The sequence below is a fragment of the Protopterus annectens genome, chromosome 11.part0, assembly GCF_019279795.1.
Source record: "Protopterus annectens isolate FY-2018-M chromosome 11.part0, PAN1.0, whole genome shotgun sequence".
Classification (NCBI taxonomy): domain Eukaryota; kingdom Metazoa; phylum Chordata; order Ceratodontiformes; family Protopteridae; genus Protopterus; species Protopterus annectens.
In genome coordinates, this window is record NC_056745.1 from 360,660,483 (window position 1) to 360,679,604 (window position 19,122).

The following is a 19,122-nucleotide window of genomic DNA, read 5'->3' on the forward strand; positions in this document are numbered from 1 at the left end:
TTTGCACTCAGGTCACTGAGCTTGTTCATGTCGTCAGATTTCATAGGGTCTTGACTAAAGAAATTTTCAAGTCGCTTTCTGGAGTTTTGCCTATGGATGTCCAAAAGTCTGTAGACACGCAGACATCAACTCTGCAGTCAACCTGTAATGTAGTCATGTGTCTTATTTATAAAGCAGTCGATGGATCAACCAGAGAGGCAGACATAGGTCTTATGGTCAGATGGCATGCCTGGATGCATTTTTGTGATTTTGCAGAATGCTTCAAGGCGTTCTTCATCAACACTCTTTACTACGGCTGCACACCTTTGGGCCCAAGGTGAAAGACGCATTGACCAGGAGCCAACAGGATGGTAAGGTGCACTCTGTAGTAGGCATTAATTTTTCAATGCCTCAAAGATCCTACTCCAGGAATCAGAGAACTGGGAAAAAGATGTGGTTTCGTAAGTCGCAGAGTTCTTACCAGGATTCTCCTTGTGATAGACCTCCATGTGGCAGAGGTGGAGGGAATCCCAGTGGACATTACCTAGAAGCAGAGGTGGACCCGCATAATCAGGGTTTCCAATGTCCCTTTATTAATTTCTCCAAATCCGTGTGGTTTCTCATACAATGATGGGAATGGACCCCATTGCTAAGGCAAAGTACAATTAAAGTTCATGAAATTAGTATTGTTTCACTCTGTCAGCCAAAAGTGCTCTTCACAACACCCTCAATGTGCCCAGTAATGACTCCTGTAGTTCGTACGGAGTTACATGTATTGGTAGCATATCTAAATAAGATTTTAGTCTCTTTTTTTATAAGACCTGTTGCTCCTACTACTGCTGGAACTATTTGGGTGTCTTTCTTCCAAACTGCTTTCGTTTCTGCTTGCAGATCCTGATGTTTTATAGCCTTTTGTCTCTCTCTATGCAGGACACTGTAGTCGCTGGGTGTGGCAATTTCAATGATCAATGCTACTTTTTCTTCTTTTCCTGGGCCACTTTATCTGTTTTTCTAGAATCTATCTTTTGAATTGTTGGTAATGGATGATTTCATGTAATGTACACTTCATCATTTTCTGTGATGCTTTGTGGCTCATGTTTCCAGTGCTTTTCAGCCCCTTCATAATCGCAATGTTTGCGCAGTCTCCAGTGCAACAGTCTCGCCACATTATTGTGCCTTTCAATATACAGTCATTCTGCCATTAGTATGTCACAACCAGCAATGAGGTGTGCGACTGTTTCCAGTTCGGTTTTACAAAACCTACATTTGTCTCTTTCTCCCACATGTTCAATGGAATTTGTAAACCAGCGTGTAAGTAGCCCACTATCTTGAGCTGCCAATATTAACCTTTCATCTCTTGGTTTGAATTCACCTCTCCTTAACCATTCCTGCATTTGTTCCTGATCAACATGAGGTTCTTCCAGAAGTTTTCTATACTTACAACTATATTTATGCATTTTCCACATTTCTTGCCTTTTCATCTGATCCTTCACCTGATCCTCTTTCTGTTTTTTGGCACATTCAGTTGCTGCCTGATTTTTATCTACTTCTGGTTTGATTTCTATTCCTGCTTGACGTCAATATGCTTCTGCTAGGTTAAGCAGGGAAGTCATCTTAGATGTCCTTCAAGAATGCAACTGCAGTCATAACATGTGGGTTGTCCTGCCTCAGGCAGCCCTCGGTCGGCCGGATTCCAAAGTCTGGGTCCGACGTCGGCTGATGTCGCATTTCTCTCCGACGTCAGAGCGGCTGGAGTATATAAGCATCAGCCGACGCCATTTTCTCCAGTCTTTCTTGCTGCGCGGTGCCCGAAGCAGAAGCAGTTCGCAAGTGCCGGTCGGTCAGCTTCTGTATTCTACGATACCGAAGTCATCAAAAAAGCTAAGTACCCCGTTGGGGACCTTTTCTTGCCTCAGCCGATGTCAGAAATTACTGAAAAAGTTAACAATTGTCTTTTTTGTGGTAAACAAATACCTCATAAGGATTTCCACTCTTACTGCCTCCCTTGCCTGGGCCCAGACCACGACGTCTCGGCCTGTGTAGCCTGTGCTCGCTTCAACAAGCGCACTCTCAGGCACCGGGCGGAGTTCGCTGAAGATTTTTTCGGCGATAAATTTGCTTACACCATGCCGTTGCATCTTCCGACATCGCAAACTCCCAAAAAGCGAAAAGACCGGGACCGACATCCTTGGCCCGCGTCTACCACCGACTCCACGCCAAAACCTAGCGCGAGTGCTCCGGTTCCCTCTGAGACTGTCTCTCCACCGCTCCGAACCGAAGACACCGCATTACCGACGACTCCGATTCCAGACATTACTCCGACGCCAGTTATAGACTTTCCTCCGGATACCGAAACCGAGGAAATGCCTGAGACCATTGCTGTAGACAAGGTCACTCCTGCACGTGGAGCTGCCAGGCCTCCTATGGCCATGTCTATTAAGGCCTACACTAGGGCTAAGGCAGCCAGCAAAACTAAGCATATTACTTCCAAGTCCTTACCTCAGCCGACTCCGGAGACACAAATTATGTCCATGGCTGCTGATTTAATTTCCATGATTAGAGGTTCACAGGCCCATCCTGAGAGAACATCCCAGCCTCCTCCTGATAAAAGGCCCCGGGTTGAACCCTCTGGCCCTTCTCCTTCAGATGAAGACTCTGAGGGCTCTGTCCACTCTGATAGCCAGGAAGAGCTCTTCCAGACCTTTGAGGACTCGGATGCAGAAGATTCCATCCCTTCGGCCTCCCCTCCTGAGGATATTTCTTTTGGGGAAGTTCTGCACACCATGAGGGAACATTTCAAGTGGCAGGGTCAGGAATATTCTGATTCTAGGAAACGCCTTAGGACTTTCCTTAAGAAGCCTCAGCACAGGCCCTTAGCTATTCCTCCTGTACTTGATGTTCTGGATGATTTGTATTCTGATTCTAGTGCTACCCCTGATTCTCTTCCTCCTGCTCCAGCCAAGCCAGACAGGTATTACAGGGTCCCAGAAACTCATTCCCATTTATTCAGGGCCCATACTGCTGATTTGGAAACTATTTCACAGGGGCCTAAAGGAGTTTCAGCCTCCACCTCAAAAAATCTTTTGCCCTCCAACAGGGAAGCAAGGTCATTACAGAGATGGGGTAAAAAGGTTTACACATCCACTACCTTATCTATGAGAGCTTTAAATTGCCTTTTTCATATGTTCCAATACCAGGATTATCTCTTAGAAGATTTACAAAAAACATTCGCTTCTCCTGATCCTTTAGACAGGAAGACTTTGCAGGAAGCTGTACATAACACTCAGCAAGTACGCAATCACTTCCTGCAGTGTGGATATGATGCACTGGAAGCTTCATTTAGAGCAGCTATGACAGGGGCAGTGATGCGTAGACATGCTTGATTAAAAGATCAACCTACCTCTACCAGATCATGTAAAAGCAAAACTTCTGGATGCACCTTTGGAAAAGAACAAGCTTTTTGGTGCAAATGCTAAGGATGTTTTAAAGACCATCGAAGAAGAAGCAAAATCAGTTCAAACTATGAAGGATTTCCTCCAGGTTCAACCCCCCAGATTCAGTAGGAATTGGCCTTCAAAAAACTGGTCCTTTCCTAATCCAGAAAAGTTTCAAAGGGGTAAGAACAGACGTGGCCGAGGAAGAGGCCAATACAGAGGCTCTTACAGGGGATGACAATGGCAGCCAGGAAACCAAAGAAGTGACGCAGGGGTTTCACCTGCCCAACAACCACAAACTCAATGACTTTCCTCTACTATCGCCTACCAGGGAACAACTAGAAGCTCCGTTGGGCGGGAAATTATCTCTGTTTGCAAAAAACTGGCACAGACTGACAAAGGACAAATGGATTTTGGACATTATAGACCGAGGGTACAGGTTTCATTTTCATACCTTACCAAGAAAACAAGGCATGCCAAATCTACCACAACATCAAAGGGCAGAGGCTGTCAAGCAAATCACTCTGCTGACTCGAATGAAAGCAATAAAAAGAGTTCCACAAAAAGAACAAGAACAGGGGTTTTACTCAAGACTGTTCCTTGTTCCAAGAAAAGAATCTCAATGGAGACCAATACTGGACTTGTCCGCATTAAACACCTTTCTCATAGTACCAAAGTTCAAAATGCTGACTCTACAGCAACTCCTTCCCATGCTGGGCAAGGAGTCGTGGCTGATTACTCTGGACCTCAAGGAGGCATACCTGCATGTCCCTATCAGACACAGCTGCAGAAGATACCTCAGATTTCTTGCAGGGCCAGAACATTATCAATTCTCAGCATTGCCATTTGGCTTATCTACTGCGCCCAGAGTGTTTACAAAATGCCTGGCTTCAGTAATTGCTCATTGCAGGCTCCAGGGTATACAAATTTACCCGTACCTGGACGACTGCCTCATACAAGCGGACGACAAATTGATGTTGACAAAAAACCTGGATTATGTCATACGATTACTTCAAGCTCTGGGATACACAGTCAACTTCCAAAAGTCAAGACTGCTGCCATCCCAGCAAATAATCTTCTTAGGAGCCAAACTAGACACAACCTCTCAGATGGCTTACCTGACAGAAGACAAGCAAGAGAAGTTAACTCAGTACTTCAAAGGTTTAGCAAAACTCACCCAGATGACTGCAAGGAGATTCCTACAGGCCCTGGGTTACATGGCATCCTGCATTCTACTGGTTCCATTAGCAAAGCTACACATGAGAAAGCTTCAATGGTACCTAAAAAGCATTTGGTCTCAACACAGCAACAACTTGGAGACAATCATACCACTCATTCCATGCCTACAAAAGGAATTCCTATGGTGGGCCTCGGTGAGCCAGGAAAACACAGGTATGTCATTCAAAAAAACCACAGATAACACAGACCATGACTCAGACGCCTCAGACCTTGGATGGGGGGGCACACATGGAAGGCAGGTGTATACAAGGACAATGGTCTCCAAAGGAAACACATCTGCATATAAACCAAAAGGAAATGCTGGCAGTAATGCATGCTATCGAGGCTTTTCAAAACCAACTCCAGCAAGGCCACTTAATGATACGGACAGACAACACCACTGTGATGTGGTACATAAACAAGCAGGGGGGCACCCACTCTTACCCCCTTTGCAGACTGACAATGCAGCTTTGGGAGAAATCACTGAGTCTAAACATCCAGTTACAATCCCAGTTTGTTCCAGGAAAAGACAATGTGTTGGCGGACAGCCTAAGCAGGAATTTCACAGATCCACACGAGTGGAGGTTACATCCGATGGCTTTCAGACAACTCACTTCGACATGGGGCAAGCCAGAAGTGGACCTATTTGCCTCTCACCTCAATCATCTTCTACCAAAATATTGCACAAGGACATACCATCCAAAGGCTTGGAAAATAGATGCCCTTTCATTCAACTGGAACTCCCTAGCAATCTATGCATTCCCACCTCTGCCACTGATGACCTCAGTATTACTAAAGACCAAAGCAGAGAAGCCCAAGGGAATCATAATAGCTCCGGATTGGCCAAGACAACACTGGTGCCCACTACTACGGAGCATATGTCACACCAGGAGGTGGGCCCTCCCTCAGTGGCCTCTACTTTTGACTCAACACAATTTCAAAACACTGCATCCAAACTTTCAGACACTGCAGCTAACAGCCTGGGAGATCCCATAAATAAGTTCAGCTTATCTCTCTCCAAGGAAGTTCAGCGGATACTAACAGAGGCTCGAAGACCATCCACCAGAAAGGTCTACTTAGCAAAGTGGAAAAGATTCAGCAATTGGAATACCAGCAAAGGACATGATGCATCATTACTGAACATCCCACTTATCTTGGAATATTTGGCAGATATGTTACAGAGCGGCCTTTCATATTCTTCAGTAAAGATACATGCATCTGCTATTTCAGCTAGATACAACACTGATCCTCCTGTTTTCTCTCACCCCTTACTAAGACAATTCCTCAGGGGAATCAAGAACATTAAGCCACCAAGAAAGGCCCCAGTGCCAGCCTGGGACCTCAATTTTGTCTTAGAAAAACTGACTATACCTCCTTTTGAGCCAGCAGCTTCAGTTGACTTGCAATTTCTCTCATGGAAAACAGCTTTCCTGTTGGCAATTACCTCAGCAAGAAGGGTTTGAGCTACAGGCCCTAATGGCAATACCACCCTTTATTATTTTCCACAGAGACAGGGTTTCATTAAGGACCAACCCTTCCTTTATGCCAAAGGTGGTATCTAGGGTTTCTCTAAATCAAGCCATTCATCTTCCTGCTTTCTTCCCCAATCCTGAGAATAAGGGGGAAAGACTTTTGCATACCTTGGACATTCATAGACAACTTCGATACTACCTGGACAGAACCAAGGCCAGTAGGAAGTCTGAACAGCTTTTTGTAGCTTATGCCCCTGCAGTCCAAGGAAAAGCAATTTCAAAACAGACTATTTCTAAATGGATTGGACATTGCATCAGATTCTGTTATTCCTTTCATGGAAAGACTGTTCCAGCCTATGTCAGACCACATTCCACCAGAGCTACAGCCACCTCTACAGCATTTTTAAGAGTGGTGCCTACAAAGGACATTCTAGAAGCTGCTACATGGAGCTCCGTGCATACATTCTCCAAACACTACAATCTCCCTCTATATTCCAGATCCAGAGCAGGCTTTGCTTCGGCAGTCCTGCAGGGTTTGATTGCCACACCATCTCTTTCCTAGAGCATACCTCCTCCCCCAGCTAAGCTATGGTATTCTACCCACATGTTATGACTGCAGTTGCATTCTTGAAGGACATAGTACAGTTTTGTATCTACCATAAATGTAGATGTCCGATAGACATGCAACTGCAGTCGGGTTTTCCCTCCCTCCATACCCCTCTATGCTTAGAGTCCACTCCTATCCCCCTTACTCTTAGCTGGGGATATCTGTTATGGTGTATTTGTTTTATTGCTCATGTATTTGTTTGGAATCCTGTTTTTGTCTTCCAATTTGATTACAGCCTTCCTTGGAGGGCACCTGGCATCTGGGGCAAGAAACACTGAAGAAAATGGCATCGGCTGATGCTTATAAACTCCAGCCGCTCTGACGTCGGAGAGAAATGCGACATCAGCCGACGTCGGACCCAGACTTTGGAATCCGGCCGACCGAGGGCTGCCTGAGGCAGGACAAACCCACATGTTATGACTGCAGTTGCATGTCTATCGGACATCTACATTTATGGTAGGTACAAAACTGTACTATTTTTTCTCCATGTTTCAAAACTTTCACTACGTTTGGGTCACGTGAGGTCAGCAGATATGTGGAGTCCCACGATTGCAGATCTGTACATGTAATTAATTTCAAGGAGGCCCATCCCTCCTTCGAACAGGGAATATAGAATGTTGGTATGCCCTGATTTTTATAGATCATTTGGTGAGCATGAAGCATCCTTCTTGTTTTAATATCTAATCTATCCAACATGTTTTGGGGCCAATCAATCACTCCAAAACTGTAAGTTAGGACAGGAAGAGCAAATTGGTTTATAACTTGGATTTTGTTTCTTGATGTCATTGCTGTTTTCAGGATTAATTTAAGTCTTCTAAAATATTCCTAAGTTTTACTTACATTTGTTCATGTTTTATTGCTGATCCTTCATCAATTCCCAAATATTTATACACTCCCTGTTGCTCAAGTTCTTTTATATCACATTCTTGACCCAATCTGATGTTTTCCTGGTGTTGCAGCTTTCGTGCTTTAAAGGTTGCTTTTGCGCATTTATCAAAGCCAAATGACATTCTAATATCATCTGAAAAAGTTTTGACAACCTGCAGCTGTGCTTTCAGTTCTTCATCTGATGAGCTATAGAGTTGTAAATCTATGACAGGTAGAAGATGAGAAGTCTTTAAACGACGCTGTTTTTTAGGAGCCAAATCATAGCCATGGCTTAACCTGTTAATAAACAGCTTAATGGATTAAGGGCAAGGGGGAACAGCAATGGTGACAGTCACCCTGGAATATCCCCCTTTAATTTTTTTTTATCCCTGGGATAATAATTTGTCCTTTATCATGGTTTAATTGCCAAGTGGTCTGCCATTGTTTCATGGTCACTGTAACATAGTTGATCAGTGTAGGATGTATCTTATACATTCTTAAGCACTCCTTTATCCATGAATGTGGTATGCTATCAAATACTTTTTATAGTCAATCCATGCCATACTTAGATTATTCCCCTTTTTACAGTTCTCCACTATGACTTTATTTAACAATAAATGATCCTTTGTTCCATATGACTTTCCTTTATTGCCCTGTTGTTCTACTGCCATAATTGAGTTTTCTTCTAAATGACTATAAACTCTGACAGCATCAATTTCCGTGTATAGTTTATACGTCGTGGTAAGGCAAGTTATTGGTCTATAATTTTTGGGGTAGCTTGCAGGTTCACTTTTAAGTAGGAGCATTGTTTTACCTGTTAGGCAGATTGGTGTCTGTCCGCGGTGTGCATATAAATAGCCCTTACTCATTGCTAGGTCTTCATGAAAAGATGTTAATACTTTTAACCAAAAGTTAGGCACTGCATCTGGGCCTGGGGTTTTCCAGTTAGAGGCTTTTCTTAACTTTGTTTCAATCACTCTGGTTGTTACTTTATCCCATTTCATACCCTGTACCTTTAAACTTCTTATTCTTTCTTTTACTTCTTTTATCCATTTAGCATTTTTGTTGTGTTCCACAGGATCTTCATGGATACTTCTCCAAAATGCATCTATTTCTTCTTTTTTTTTTTGGTGGTCTTCCAGTTCCTTTTACCTTGTTTCCCAATTCTCCCTAAAACTTTTTTGGGTCATCACTAAATTACCTATTTTGTAATTTTCCTTTATATTTATCTGTGTATCTTCTAAGTTTTTCCGCCTATGCTAAAATTTTTAATTTATTATTTGCGTTAGTGTATGATAGATTCTGGTCTGTTGTAATACTGCACACTACTTCTATTACATCTTTCTTTTAGTATTTTTGTTGAGCTATTCCCTCTTCTATAATCTTATAACAGTGACACTTCTTGTCTTAATTCCTTTATTTTTTTCTCTAGTCGATACTTCTGTGATGGTATTCTATTTCTCCCCTTCCTTTGCCTCACTACCTTGTGCTCTTGTGGTAGAACTTTTATCAGTTATTAATTTAGCTGCACATTAACATATCCTGTTTACTTCTGTTATATCGCATAGCTTTCCATGGACAGTGCTAATTACTGTGTTCATTTGTTTTATCAGACTTCTGGCTTTTGGGGTTTTATTGACCTTCTGCAGTCTATGTCCATTAAATCAGTGGGTCTTCCCTTAGTTCATTTTCTTCCAGACTGAGGGCACATCCCTTATTTTCCATTTCCTGTGGGCTTTCTATAGAAAGGTCTATAGCATCTTCCTGTGGCACATTCTCTTAATTTTCATCCTGTGCCATCCATTGCTCTGTCATATGGGAACTCACTGGCCTATCACTCCTCAACATTGAGTACATCAGAGTTTCCGCAGTCCCCTGTACTTTCCCTTGTTGTCTAGCTTTAAGTGAATGTTTATACTGGCTTCCTGTCCAATTGCTTCATGTTCCACTGGTTTCCCCTTAATTTGGATATCCATTGCTCTATCCTGTTGTGGTGATTTTCTACACTGAATCCTTCACTTTGCAGGTGCTCCATAATCTCAATTTCTATTTCTTTAAATTATCCATTGCTGATCTCCTTTTCCTCTTTGTCTTCTTATTTTTTGTATTGTAAAGTTTTCCATATCGGGATTCCTTTGTCTGTATTTCTCTTCAAATATCTTTGGTGCTGCTCTTTTTGCATTGGTTAGTTTTGCTTTCGCTTTGGCATAAATATTGGACCATATTAAATCTCTTTTCCCTTCCCATGTCCATATTTCTTCTTCACATGTCTCCTGATCTTCCTGCTTCTCCTTTTTTGGGGACTCACTCCATCATGCTGTGATGTAGTCTATGTTAGACTTTCTACATTAAATCCTTCACTCCGCAGATGCTCCATAACTTCAACTTCTAATTCTTTAGCTTCTCCTTTACTAATCTTCTTTTCCACATTCCATCTTTGTGAAATTAATTTTTTTATTGTGAAATTTTCCATATCTGGATGTCTTTGCCTGTATTTCTCTTCGAATATCTTTGTGGCTGCTTTCTCTATATTAATTAACTTGGTTTTCTCCTTTGCATAAATATTGCACCATATCAAATCTCTTTCTTTCCCATGTCCACATTTCTTTTTTATACTTTTCAAAAATGTCTAGGTTTTGTTTACATTTTCGCACTTCCTCAGATGCTTCTTTTTCCAAACAGATCAAAGTTTCTTGATCTATATACTTTTTTTCAAAAATCTGTTGTATTAATGAACGCAAATTTTTTATTTGAAGCTTCTGACAGTTTTTCTTGAAGTATTTTTCTTTCCTCTAATTTATCTCTTAGTCTCTTTATATATCCTCTGTCTGGTAATTCTGGGCTTTTTGCATAATAATAACAATACATAATTTCTTTCTTATCCTCAGTAGTCCACCCTCCTTCTTTATGGCTCCTCTTTGGCCTATCAGTTTTTGTGATTTTTGTGGACTGCTACTTCTTTTTACAACAAGGGGGCCATCCTCCCCTTGGGCCTGACCTGGCCCCATTGTAGGAATATTTCCAGATTTTGAGAATTCTACACTGTTATTTTTTACAGTCCTGGCACCAGTATGCCTACCAGGATTGGGCACTTTTTCTATCCTGGGACTTGTGCTCCCGGCTGTCTTTTTTTGTTTTTGACTTACTTCTGTCCATTATATATGCTATGTAAATGCAGTCTATATATCAGTGTCTCCTTGGTGAGATTTTGTGAAAAACAGGGTCCACCTCATGAAGGTACTCACCAAGACTTGATTGAGGATGAATTCAACTTCAGCACTACTACTCTTTTTTGCTTGCTGACTTTTCATCTCTCCCTTTACCGAGAGCCCCTATCAGTGTCCCTGAAGGGTTGCCCAACTGTTGCACTCTGAAGGCAGTCAAGGGCATCCTTATCTCTGCACCCCCCAAGCTTGGCAAGATTTAATAAGAGACAAATGGGTACAAAATATAATTTCAAAAGAATATTCCATTCTCTTTTCTTGTCATCCCAGAAAGAAGAAAGTGATTCCTGACATTCCTGCCAGTCGGTGGGAACCAGCAGCAGCAGTGTACATTTTCAACCTGCTAGAAAAAAGCCATCCAACAGATCCCCAAAGACCAATTAGGATCTGGAGTCTTCTTAAGGTTCTTTAGTTCCAAAGAAAGCTGAGGACCTTAGACCCATTTTGGATCTCTGCCTTCTCAACCAGTTTGTAAGACAGACAAAATTTCAGATGGTCACAATTCTGTCCATATTGCCTCTTTTGAGGAAGGACAATTGGATATGCTCAATAGATCTCCAGGACACAATTGAAAATAGAGAAGGAATTCTCCGTTTCTGGCAGGGTGCCAATCACTTCCACTTCAGAGCCCTGCCTTTTGATCTCACCACAGCCTTGAGGGTGTTCAAGGTAATAGCAGTGGTAGTGGCACACTTGCGCACAGTTTGGATCCAAGTCTTTCCATACCTAGACGATTGGCTCTTATTTGCTACATTCAGGCATCTTCTGGTACACCATCTGGACCTCCTCCTCCAATGCTTACAGGAACTAGATATACCAAAGAATTTTTAAAAATGTCAGTTGCTTTAATCACAATTGATAGAATTTATCAGATGCCACCTAGATAACTACTCTGCAAATTAATGTCCCTTAACACAGAGTTTGTTCATTGCACCAAATGGCCATAAAGGTAATGCATCATCCCCACCCCCACCCCCAGCAAGATTAATACTGTGCCCTTTAGGCATCATGGCTTCCTCATTTGTAATGGTTCCGATGGCTTGTTTACCACATAAGGATTTTTCAGTAAGTGCTAACAGTTCAGTGCCCTCAGAAATTTGATCCTTTACATGCCAGGATCCAACTCACAAGAATTTGCAGACAACACGTCAGGTGGTGGGTTACTTGTCCTTCATTATCACAAGGACGATCTTTTCATACAGATCCACCAATAGCAATAATAACCACAGACACCTCCCTTTGGTGGGGGGGTGGCGGGGTTCAAAGGTAAAATGAGCCAAAGTACATGGTCCAATTTAGAGGCCAAACTTCACATCAACATCTTGGAAATTGGGGTGGTTCTCCTAGTGTTACAGGCTCTTCAGGATGTCTATGCTTCAGCGACCTTTCGCTTTAAGGTCACCGAGCTCTCTGGCACAGTTCACCAGGTTACAGAGAGACCTCATTAAGAAATTCGACACCCTCTCTGGATCTATTTCTGAAGAAGTGCAAGCATCTAACTTCTCAGTTGGCTACCCTGCAATCGCTTTCCAATTCTTCCATGAAGCTCATTTCAAACATAGCTGAAGGAACTTCAGGGGCAGTGGGTTCAGGCGTTTCCATAAGTGGCACATCTGGATGCACTTATGTGATTTTACGGAGCTCTTCAAGCCTTCGTTCATCAATTCTTCTTTTTGCGGCATGTCTTTGTTTGCCCCCAAGGTAAAAGATACATTATCCACGTGTGAAAAGGATGGAAAGACCCTATCTGCCATGGGTGTGCATTTTTCCACCCCTCAAAGACCCTTTTCCAGGAGTCAACGAGGTAGTGGAAAAATGTGGTCAAAAAGTTCCAGGGACCTTCCCAGGACAGACACAGAGGTAGTTCCCCCAGGGTAGAGGGGGGAATTCCAATAGTATACACTGCCCCTGTGGCAGAGGTGGCCCACAAAACCAAGGGTCCATAGTTTTTTCTTTGGCAGACCCTTCCAACATTCCTGAAAGGAGGCCCAGTTGCCATCTTCTGGAGGCAATTGGGGTCGACTTTCCCTGCACCAGAGAGCCTAGCTAAAAATAACAGATACTTGGGTGCAGATGATCATTTCCAGAGGTTATATAATACCACTTTTCCTTTCCTTCCTCCTCCAACTACAAGAAAAATCCCCGATGGTTCCACCCAGTCAGAGGTAACAAGCAGCAATTCAGGTACAAAGGCTGCTAGAAAAAAGAGTCATCCAAGAGGTCCCGCCAGACCAGATAGAATCCAGAACTTTAGTGCCAAAGAAAACAAGGAACTGGAGACATTTTTCATCTCAGTGTATTGGACAAGTCATCTGGGCAAGGATAACTGATGCTTAAAGGGTCTTCAGGATGCGTGCTATCACATAAATCTGAAAAGACAATTCAGAAGGTACTTACTCTTCTGGCTGGGAGCCAGTCATTACCAGTTCAGAGTTCTGGCCTTTGGTCTCACCACAGCCCACAGGGTATTTACCAATTGCATGGCAGTAGTTGCAGCTGACTTTGAAACTGCAGAGATTCCAGGTGCTTCCCATATCTAGGCAACTGTGCTCACTTCCAGCCTGACCAGGCATCAACTGTTAAAAACAGGCAGCCAGGTTCTCCAGGCATGTTCTCTTCATGGGATGACCATAAACTACGAAAAATCTCACCTAGAGCCAAATAAAGGTTTAGAATTCATAGGAGCACTTCTTAACACAAAATCATCCATAGCATCACTACCTCCCTAGAGTTCAAACAATAAGATCACAGGTCAGCAAGATAATCTGCAGTAATCTCTGGGTTCAGTGGCAGTGGCTGTAACTCTAGAACTGTTAGCCAGATTTCACATGAGGATTTTACAGTGGATGTTAACACAGTGGTTGATGCTCTAACAACCCATGTCGACTCCAGTACAAATCACCCACGCACTCAAAAGAGATCTCAGGTGGTGGGTTCAGTCAGATCAGGTTCTACAAGGTCGTCCATTCATTCCCCCTCAGCCCAAGGCTGTCGTGAACATGGACGCTTCCCAGATGGGGTGGAGGGGGCATTATCTGGGGAAAACCATCCAAAGCAGATTCCCCTGAAGAGGCCAGCTGCCATGTCAATGTCCTAGAGATGACAGCAGTGTTTTAGTGTTGCAGGCCCTTCATGATGCTCTCCCCTCTGGGACAATTGCAGTTCAAATGGACAGTATGTCATTGGTTTGTTCCTTCAAACAAGGAGGGACCAGATCTTACCCCTTTTGCTGAGAAGTGCTCAGGATGTGGCAATGGGTGAGCGCATCCAACTGCTTTCTTATAGCAATGCACATTCTGGGGAAGTCCAACTTGATAGCAGACAAGCTGAGCAGGTGCATTCTTCTACCTCGAGTGGTCTCTCAGCAAGAATGTGATGGAAATAATTTTCCGCCTGTCAAGCCAGACTTGCTGCAATCTTTTTGAGTCTTTCCTAACAACAAATGCAGCAGCTATTTTGGCCTAATCCCCACACAGGGTGAACCACTGAGGGATGTTCTATTTAACGATTTATCCTCCATTTCTTATCGTCCATTTTCCAGTCTGGTTCTAGTCACTCTACAATCAAGGTTCAACTAGCAACAATCTCAAATTTCCATGTGGTTTAAGGAGATCATTCTCTTGAAGCAAACAAGTTATGCAAAGGAGTAAAGGTGTATTTTTACTCAGACCCCTAATCAGCAATCCACTTCCACACTGGATTTAAACTTCGTTGCCAAAAGCTTTAACTAAACCTCCCTTTGAGCCAGTGTCTATAGCACATCTGAAATTTCTTTCCTGGAACATAATTTTCTTAGTAGCCATCACATCAGCCAGAAGAATCTTTGAACTACAAGCTTTATTTTCATCTCTGTCATTTATACTTTTGCATGAGGATAGTGTATCACTAAGAACTAACCCTTCTTTATTCCTAAAGTGGTTGAAGAAACAAACTTACCTCAATCACTCTATTTACAAGTGTTTTTTCCAAATTACTCAAAGGCGGATACATTTTCATACTGTAGATGTTCACAGACAGTTGCATTTCTATCTTCACATAACTAAATCCTTCAGAATAGAGAGAGTACTCTTCATTTCCATTGGGACAAAGTGTCAGAAGTTTATCTGTCTAGATGGCTGTCAGGTTGCATCACCTTAATTTACACTAATCAAAATAAAATATTGCCTTTTGTATGCTATGTGCAGTATTCCACAAGGGCTGTAGTTAGCTCTTCAACTTTGTCTTCTTCAGTAAGTGTCATTTGTGACGCTGCTATTTGGTCATCCATGCATACCTTTATTAGTTATAAGCTGGACTACTTTTCAAAGGCCTGAGCTTCCTTTGGAGCGACCATCCTAAAAGGTCTCCTGTCATGAGGCCACCCAGGAAATTTCTAGATTGGGAATCTGACCCAAGTGTCAGATGGGGTGGACTGATGAATAGAATATAAAGTTATGTACTTACCGTAATGCTAAATGTTTCATTTGTGTCCATCTGATACACCAAGCCTCCCACCATCCCTTCCTTCTGTTGTAAGACTTAAAGGACTGTTTAATTCACTATTGGAATTTTGCTCTCTAGTACCATAATGACAGCTAGAGCTTGAGGTGTCAGTCAAGATCTTTGGTAACTAGGGGAATAGATGCATCATTTGAGGGAAATTCTTGAGGGGGCTCGAGGCTGGAGAAATTATGATGCAGGGTAGGATCCGACGTGGCTCGAAGACCCATATGTTTGGGATAGACCTGAATGAAAGGATCTAGCATTATGGAAAGTGCATAACTTTCATTTCTTTACCTCTATTTCAAAGATCCTACAGTAACTCCAGTAAGATTTGTGAATCCAGTTTGTTTAGAGAGAAGTGGTGAATTATTAAAAACTGTTCCTCTCTTTACCATCATGGAATGGGAAGAAGGGAAATAATTTGCTTTAATAAAAAGCTTCCACCACAAATGGTTATTACAAAATGTGAAAAGTCTGGCAGATCAGGTTCCAACAAGCACAAAATCCAAAGCACAATGATGTAAAACAAAAGTTTTTAACGTACAAAAATATAAAAGATGTAAGTGCTTTTGTTTAAAACAGTGTAAACACACATTCAACAGTATGAATTGTGAGACTAAAGGGTTAATTTTTATGTCAGGTTTGTGCTAGTTGTTTCCCTGTGCCCAATTAGATGCATCTGTGCATTATTTAAATGTTTACCTTGTCCTACAGCTTTGTTTGAAGAAGTTTACACTGTTTTAAACGAAAGCGCTTACATCTTTTATATTTTTTCTACATTAAAAACCTTTGTTTTACATCATCATGCTTTGGATTTTTGTGCTTTTTGGAACCTGATCAGCCAGATTTTTCACATTTTGTGGTTTGCTTTTGCCTTTTGGTTCTGCAAATGGTTATTAGGCAGAGACATCTTTTTGAATGTGACTCAAAAACTTGAGAAAGTAATAATTGAGAAAGGATGTGTATTGTTTTTACATTACCAAAGGAAAAAACAGGAACCTATGATGTTAAAGCTGTGCCTTGGAGCACCAAATAAGCAGAAACAAGGAAAACAAAACCACTGCACAGTACCACAGCACAAAAACACTTCCAAATGAAAATGCACCTGCTCAATCCTCACAACACTAGGCAGACATATAAAAATAAAATGCGCACAAAATATAAACATGGATTAAAAGTTTTATAATGTTCCATTTAAGGTTGAAATATAAATGTTTGTTTAGTAGTCATTTTTTATGGTCTGATGAAGTGGTTTGGATAATTGCGAAAGCGCTCACCTTCTACAATAAAAATCTTTTCTTAAGGATATTCATTGAAGCATTTTCATTTGGAAGTGTTTTCGTGCTGTGGTGCTGTGCAGTGGTTTTGTTTTCCTTGTTTTTATTGTTTTTATGTCAATGTTTTAGTGAAGTACTTTTCAGCTCACATGTTCCCTTTTGAGCTAAATTTTTAAATTACTGTACTTATTACATTATAATGGCACAGGGCCAATCTGCTGGAGCAGTTCTGTGGAATTTTAGTGTGTAGTAAGAATAAATATTTTGCTTCTCCAATCAACATACAACTAAAGAAATTCTGCTTCAGAGTACTGTGCGAGGAGGTGACAGTGGACACAGACTCTTTCAGCTGAACAGGTTTATTCCTGTGGCTAAAGTGTTGGTAGCATACTTCTGGATGACCCAACATTGGTTCTCCCTTTTTTTTTTGGATGTGGTAAGGGGAACACCCATTAATTTTACCTTTTGCATGTGAACCTCTTGAGCAAACTCAAGAGATCATTGGTTCACTCAAACCTCAGCACACACACATTGAAAGCATGAATTGTAAGGCCTTATTATTCTTTAGCACCAGTTTTCAGAGGGCATGTTAAAAGTCATCAGGGAGGCTAAAAGGGCCAGTATCCCATAATCCTACTTAACTAAATGGAAAAGGTTGTCGTTCTCAGCTGTACAGAAAGATTTTAAAAGTTGTGATTCATATTTTCTCCCACCCCCTTTGAACCTTGTGACAAGCTGCTACATTTCTGCATTTCCATAATTTTATTTTGAAGATGATTTTTTTCCCTCCTTTTTGTAAGTTCACTTATTGGTCTTTCAACAGAATTTTAAAAAGTTGAGAAGTAAAGAACCACAAAATAGAACAATTTACCAACAGCCTCTTGAGCTAATCTGATTATTCGGTAGAATTAAAAAAAAAATCAACAAATTGAGTACCACAGAATAGGACAGTTTACCAACAGCCTCTTGATATCTGCTTTGCATTTTTAAAAGCAGACAAAAGTAATACTGTTGTTTCTTGATTCTAGGTATTATTGACAGCACCATCTATGAACAAAGGCAGGTTGTAGCCGTAACTGGTGATGGCACAAATGATGGCCCTGCACTAAAGAAGGCTGATGTTGGATTTGCTATGGTATTCAATGCTTGTGAAATATTTTTATTCCTTTTGCTGTGTAGAGTTTCCATTGTTTCATGAAATTAAAAGTGGATATTGCCATACATTTAGGTGAACTAATTGTCTTGACTTTGATTTTTGTATGCTGTGTTTGTATTAGAACGGGCATTCATGATAGTAACTTATACCAGAGATTATAACCATCTGTTTTGGCATCCAGTGCCCTATCCTTATCTGGTACCTCCCTCATCTTAAAGGTCCCTTCACTGAGCTTGGAGGAGCAAAAAAAAGGACCCTTCCCTGAGCTTGGCGCTCTTATGTAGAAAGCAAGCCACGTCACCTGATATATGTTTTATCTATCTATTCTCCTAAATATAGAGATGAGGAGCAAGCCAGAACAGTATCTACACTCCTCAACTCTTCTGACTTTTTAAATTGTAATAAACTGCTCATCACATTTGAAACAAGCAGCTGCTACAGTTTATACACACATGGAGCACTAATGCACTTCAGTTTAGATCACAAATGCAATACCAGCTTTCATTTCTGAAAGCCGGTGGTACACTTAAGACCAATCGTCATGTGCTGAACTTGCTTAACACTTTGAGGCTGGGGCAGCTGCCCCCTTCACCACAATGTAGCCAGCACTACTGACTGATACAGTGATGCTGTCTCTCTTTCTTTTAATTTCTCCAAGTCTTTCGGGTTTTTAATACCATGACGGGAGTAGACCCCGTTCCTAAGTCAAAGTACGAGTAAAGTTCATGAAATTAGTATCGTTTCAGTCTTTGATTTCAGCCATAAGTGTTCTTCGCAGTACCCACAATGTGCCCAGTAATAACTCCTCCTGCAATTCGTATGGGGTTACATGTATTGGTAACATATCTAAATACAATTGTAGATTCTTTTTTATAAGACCCATTGCTCCTACTACTATTGGAACTGTCTGGGTATCTTTCTTCCACATTGCTCTCATTTCTGCCCGCAAATCCTGATATTTTATGACTTTGTGTCTCTCTTGTACGCACGACACAGCAGTCACTATGTGTGTGGCAATTTCATTGATCAATGCTACTTTTGTCTTCTTTTCATGGATAGCTGTATCTGGTTTTCTAGCATCTATCTTTTGAACTGTTGATAATGAGTGATCTCATATGATGTAGACTTCATCATTTTCTGTGATGCTTTGTAGCTTGTGTTTCCAGTGTTTTTCAGCCACTTCAATACTGTCATGTTTTCACAATCTTGCTACATTATTATTCCTTTCAGTATACAGTCCTTCTGCCATTAGTATGTCACAACCAGCAATGAGATGTGCAACTGTTTCCAATTCACTTTTGTCTGTTTCTCCCACATGTTCAGTGGACTTACCTTCGGCCCCCAATATTATCCTTTCATCTCTTGGTTTGAATTCGCCTATCCTTAACCATTCCTGCATTTGATCC

General features: G+C 41.6%; 1 protein-coding gene across 1 annotated transcript in view; it reads left to right on the forward strand.

The window, feature by feature from the left end:
• Window positions 1-19,122, forward strand: part of ATP2B1 (ATPase plasma membrane Ca2+ transporting 1) — a gene marked incomplete in the record, with an annotated part of 2,275,481 nt that overhangs the window by 1,567,877 nt on the left and 688,482 nt on the right. Inside the window, 1 exon segment of the mRNA XM_044087859.1 lies at window positions 17,589-17,695. Within this exon segment, the coding sequence (XP_043943794.1) occupies window positions 17,589-17,695 (107 nt within the window).